General features: G+C 35.9%; 1 protein-coding gene across 1 annotated transcript in view; it reads right to left on the bottom strand.

Moving 5' to 3' along the window:
• Positions 1–5,805, bottom strand: part of TBC1D12 (TBC1 domain family member 12) — an 89,253-nt gene that overhangs the window by 9,833 nt on the left and 73,615 nt on the right. The window contains exon 7 of the mRNA XM_007471587.1: positions 2,077–2,157. Coding sequence (XP_007471649.1) covers positions 2,077–2,157 — 81 coding nt within the window. The remainder of the gene's footprint in view (positions 1–2,076; positions 2,158–5,805) is intronic.

The raw sequence follows: 5,805 nt of genomic DNA, 5'->3' as shown, positions 1-5,805 counted from the left end.
AAAGAGAAACCAGAAGAGCTTTTCATGGCCACATAAGACTGATGTGACAGAAAGGATCTGGAGGAGCCTGAATGTATATTTGGTTTTACCCTGTGGGACTTTTGCTGAGTGCTAGTGTAGTGCAGAAGGCCAAGCTGGAAAGACATAATGAAATAACTCATAAGCACATGGCCCTTGGGAGAATGTCTCATTGAAGAGGGGAGCCTGTAGTCAAAATAGGACAGTTCGTCCTATCAACAAATTTGAAACCCAAGATTAACTAAGTCTACCTAAGGCTGTAATCTTGCCCAACCTAGCTCAGTTACTGACTGAATTGAGGCGATAACCCAATGGCCTAACAGAAAAGAGCATAATTCCTCTGAGGGGAACACCAGCTTCAATTTATACCTTTTTTATTTATAATAGCTGACATACAATTTAAACTTTTAAGATACGCAAAGAATCAGGAAAATATGACGTATAATCAAGGGAAAAACCAGCCAATAGAAGCAGACCTGCAGATGATCCAGGAATGGAATTAAACAAGAATATTAACTGCTATAAATATGTTAAAGAAAACAGAGAAAATGAGTGAGGAAATGTGTGGGATGGAAAGATAATTTCCACAGAAAAATAGAATCTATAAAAAGAACCAGGTAGACATTTTAGAATTATAAAGTGTAATTTCTGAAATTAAAGATATATACTGGATAAATAGGATATATTTAATAGACTGGATATACAAGAAGAGAGGATTCATGAACTTGATTACAAAAATCATCTAAACTGAAGCACAGAAACAAAAAGAATTTTAATAAATAGTATAAGAGACTTATGGGACACTGTTAAATGGTCTAACATACATGTAATTGAAGTCCTAGAAAGAGAGGAAAGATGAGGCAGAAGTAATATTTGAAAAGATAGTGCCAAAAAAGTTTAATAAAACTACAAATTATAAACACCCAGGAAATAAGAAATCAGTAATTTAAACAGAACAGTTCTTTTGATTGAAACGATTCTTCATTTACATTTAATTTCTACTAAAATACAACTTTTACCATTTATTAATCATGACAAAATGTCTCTAAAGTAAATGGTCATAATTTTAATTCTTATGCTTCAAATATTTCATAAAAGTGAGTTTAAAACTCAGGCTGAGGCCCTGCCAATTAAAACTTCTTACATCTTCTTCCTTGCACTTTTAGTTTCCCACAAATAGCTGACACAGCTAACAGGTCTTGGGATGATACTTACATGAACCCTTTTGCAAATCAAATCTTCTTTCTAACCTTGTTTAGTCAATTTTCCCCACCATACTGTTCACTTTTCTAAATTAGAAAAAAGAGTATTCAAGGAATTTAACAGAGTTGTTTACATACTCATAGAAAACCACTATGAGATATGCACCATTTCTCTACCCTAAACCATGCTCATTTTTAGAGTTTTACTTATAAGGAAGAGAAAAATTTGCCTTCTATGAAGTAGAAAGAAAAGTGACTGGCAGATATACAGCTCCCCATTATTCAAGGACAAGAAATATTTAAATAAATTTACTTAAATTTAATAAACTATGATGACAGGAAAAAAAAGTGTTCCTGTTTTCGCCAAAATGATGAGGAAAAAAAACCTGATGAGAGTGGAGGGAAAGATGAAGTCTATGTGTGAATTAAATGAACAAAGGTTAAGGCACAATAAGAAGTATAAATAATACATTAGGGAGTGAATGAAAGTCAGTGAGAGTCAGGGAAGACAACAGGTCACAAGTGAGGTGTGCAGATCATCTATCTTTAAGTTAAGAGTTGGCCTAAAAATACTGCATCCCATTAGTCTTACTGTTGTGATTAAATCCTGGACCCTGGGGTTCAACAACCTGGGTTTACATTACAGCTTCACTGTTCCCAAGTTAAATACTCTGAGCCTCAGTTTCCTCTTATGTCATTCAGTATAATACCATCTACTTAAAGGGTTATAACATTAAAGGAGATAATGTATGTGAAGAATTACTACAGTTCCTGATACACTGTAAAAATCACACTAGTATGTCAGCGACTGGATTTTGAGAAATTTTTATTAACCACAACAAAAAAAAAATCACACCTTCTACATCATTCTCTGAATTTGTTTCACTGAAGCTTTTCCACCGTTCCTTTGCTCTTGAGAGGAAGATTTCATAAAGTTCTGGGGGAAAAAAAGAACAAAAATTCATAAATAATAGGAAAGAAATTTATCCTCACTCATATTTTCTATTTTTACTCTTACTTAAAAATAAAGAGAAAAAATCCTATTATAAGGTCAGAGTTTTCTTATGTGGCTGGCATCAAAAATGTGGCAAATTGAAGTACTTGATTCTACCAAAACTATTCATTACTCAACCAGAAAGATAGAAAAGAAAATACTGCAGAGTGGTCATCCAAATAGCTACAATACAGAATGAATGTTAAAAGGCAGGAAGAGATGCTTCTGCTGAAGAAGTATCACTGTAGAATAGCAGAGACATGATTTTCTTGGAGTCAGTCAGATCTAGATTCAAATTCCAGCTCTGCCACTTACGACCTGTGGGACTTCAAGAAAGGTATTTGATCACTCTGGAACTTGGCTTTCTTCATCTGTAAACCGGAGAAAAACACCACCTACTCGTGGGGTTACTGATGATTAAATAAGATAATTTACATACACCTCCTGACACCTTATAGACCCTCAATAAATGCAAATGCTACTTCTTGCTTTCCTTCTCTCTTGAAACGGGTTTCTCCATTATGATATTGCTACCTAAGGCTACCTAAGCTATCCAAAGCTACCAAACTTCACAAATTTCGCCAGAAGCCCTACATACAAAAATCTCAACCCCTATCTTTTTACTTTAATTGCCAAATCACTTTTTGAGACTACCACTCTGTGCTTCCATATACAGCATCTCATTAAAACTTCAAGAACAAAAGAAATTGAAAATTTTTCTCAATTCTCAAATTTTAATTGTTTCTACTTTCTATTATAGATATTTAAAAATACATAAAAATAGTAAATTTCCATGACAAAACAGCAAAATGTACTTCTTGCCCAAATACCAACGTTTATATATTGCCCAAAATACCAAGAACATTTTTCTTTTTAAGTATTTATTTATTTATTTATTTATGGCTGTGTTGGGTCTTCGTTTCTCTGTGAGGGCTTTCTCCAGTTGTGGCGAGCGGGGGCCACTCTTCATCACGGTGCACGGGCCTCTCACTATTGCGGCCTCTCTTGTTGCGGAGCACAGGCTCCAGACGCACAGGCTCAGTAGCTGTGGCTCACGGTCCTAGTTGCTCTGTGGCATGTGGGATCTTCCCAGACCAGGGCTCGAACTTGTGTCCCCTGCATTGGCAGGCAGATTCCCAACCACTGCGCCACCAGGGAAGCCCCCAAGAACATTTTTTACTTAAATTAATCTTTTAAAAAAAATGTATTTAGGGAATTCCCTGGTGGTCCATTGGTTAGAACTTGGCACTTTCACTGCTGAGGGTGTGGGTTCGATCCCTGGTTAGGGAACTAAGATACCACAAGCTGAAGAGCACGGCCAAAATTTTTTTTTAATTAAAATATAAAACTAAAAAATGTATTTGTTTTTAAAGGTAATATATGAATGTGATTTTCTAAAATATTCAAACAGTACAAAACAGTATAGAGTGAAAAATAAATTTCCTTCCCTCCAATGCACTTTCTGCTTACCAAAACTCTAAAGATAAAAATATGCAAACACAAGCATATACATATATATTTTCCTTTGAAAAAAAGTGGCAACATATTACATGCATTGATTTGCATACTGTTTTATCACACTGGAAGTTGGTCCATATTAGTAGAATAAATCTACTTTAGGTTTGTGGGTTTTTTTTTTAACAACTGCACAGTATCCCAATGTATGACTGTACCACAGTAAGTATACATAATACTGGGTTGGCCAAAAAGTGCCTTTGGTTTTTAAGTAGAAATAAAAGACACATTTTTCATTTTCATCAAGAACTCTATTGAACAGTGTATTCGCCCTTTTGTTCCACTACCTTCTGCCATTTTTCAGGCAACTTCATAATTCCATCTTCCCAAAACTTTTTATCTTTTTGAGCAAAGAACTGTTCCAGGTGCCTTTAACAGTCTTCCAGGGAATTGAAATTTTTTCCATTAAGAGAATTTTGTAAAGACCTAAATGGAAATCTGAAGGTACAATGTCTGGTGAATATGGAAGATGAATCAGAACTTCCCAGCCAAGCTGTAACAGTTTTTGCCTGGTCATCAAAGAAACATGCAGTCTTGCGTTAGCCTGATGGAAGACTATGTGTTTTCTGTTGACTAATTCTGGATGCTTTTTGTCGAGTACCACTTTCAGTTGGTCTAACTGCGAGCAGTACTTGTTGAAGTTAATCGTTTCGTTTTCCAGAAGAAGCACATAATGGAGGACTCCCTTCCAATCCCACCATATACACAACATCACCTTCTTTGGATGAAGACTGGCCTTTGGTGTGGTTGGTGATAGTTCATTTCACTTGCCCCATGATCTCTTCTGTTCTACCTTACTGTATCGTATCCACTTTTCATCGCCTGTCACAATTTGTTTTAAAGGGAACTTTATTATGTATGTATGTATGTATGTATGTATGTATGGCTGGGTCTTCGTTGCTGTGTGGGCTTTCTTTAGTTGTGGAGAGCGGGGGCTACTCTTCGTCGCGGTGCACGGGCTTCTCATTGAGGTGGCTTCTCTTATTGCAGAGCACGGGCTTTAGTAGTTGTAGCTCACAGGCTCTAGGGTGCAGGCTCTAGGGCACAGGCTCAGTAGTTGTGGCATACGAGTTTAGTTGCTCTGCAGCCTGTGGGATCTACCCGGACCAGGGCACGAACTTGTGTCCCCTGCATTGGCAGGTGGATTCTTAACCACTGCGCCACCAGGGAAGCCCCACAATTTGTTTTAAAAACATAACATTTTCATTACGTTTCAGTAGAGAATCGCATGTAGAAATACGGTCAAGGTTTTTTTTTTTTTTTAGCTTAACGTATGTGGAAACCAAACGTCAAAGTGATTCACATAACCAAACTAGTGCAAATGATTTTCAGTGCTTGATTTGGATTTTTTGAGTATGTTGGCTATCTTCCTTGTGGTATAACATTCAATTGTTCTCAATTAATGTCTCAATTTGATCGCTATCAACTTCAACTGGTCTACCTGACCGTGGAGCATCGTCCAGCGAGAAATCTCCAGCACGAAACCTCACAAACCACTTTTGACACGTTCGATCAATCAAATCACCTTCTCCATACACTGCACAAATCTTTTTTTGCCATTTCAGCTGCATTTACCTTTCTTGAAATAAAGCATCATATGCCGAAAATGTTGGGATTTTTCTTCCATCTTCAATATTAAAATCGCTACACAAAAATTCACCAATTTTGATAAGTCTTTTTTAAAATTCACGCTGACATGACAGCTATCACGTACAATCTAACAAAAGTGTTTTGAATGAAGTTAAAGACAACTAAGTGCTACAAGCCATCTTACAGATAAAAACGAAAGAATCTTTTGGCCAACCCAATATATATACTAACAAGAACCAGATCATTATAAAATTGCTGACTTTTACATTTCAAATAGACTATTACTATTCTGACCCTTTCTCCCTTCTGTTCACTTCTTGTTACTACTCATGGTTTGGAAAGAAGAATTGTTAAAAAGAACAAAAAACTTAAAATTTCTATTATTTGTGCCCACCTCCATCAATGTTTTGATATAAGATGTAGATGTAATCTTAAAATTTAGATATATAATTTTTTTGCAATTCTTTTTTTTTTTTTTTTTTTTTT

This window comes from Lipotes vexillifer, unplaced genomic scaffold (assembly GCF_000442215.2).
Source record: "Lipotes vexillifer unplaced genomic scaffold, Lipotes_vexillifer_v1.1 scaffold325, whole genome shotgun sequence".
In the NCBI taxonomy this organism is placed as follows: domain Eukaryota; kingdom Metazoa; phylum Chordata; class Mammalia; order Artiodactyla; family Lipotidae; genus Lipotes; species Lipotes vexillifer.
Note: the sequence above shows the minus strand (reverse complement) of the source record. Positions and strands in the feature narration are given on the sequence as shown.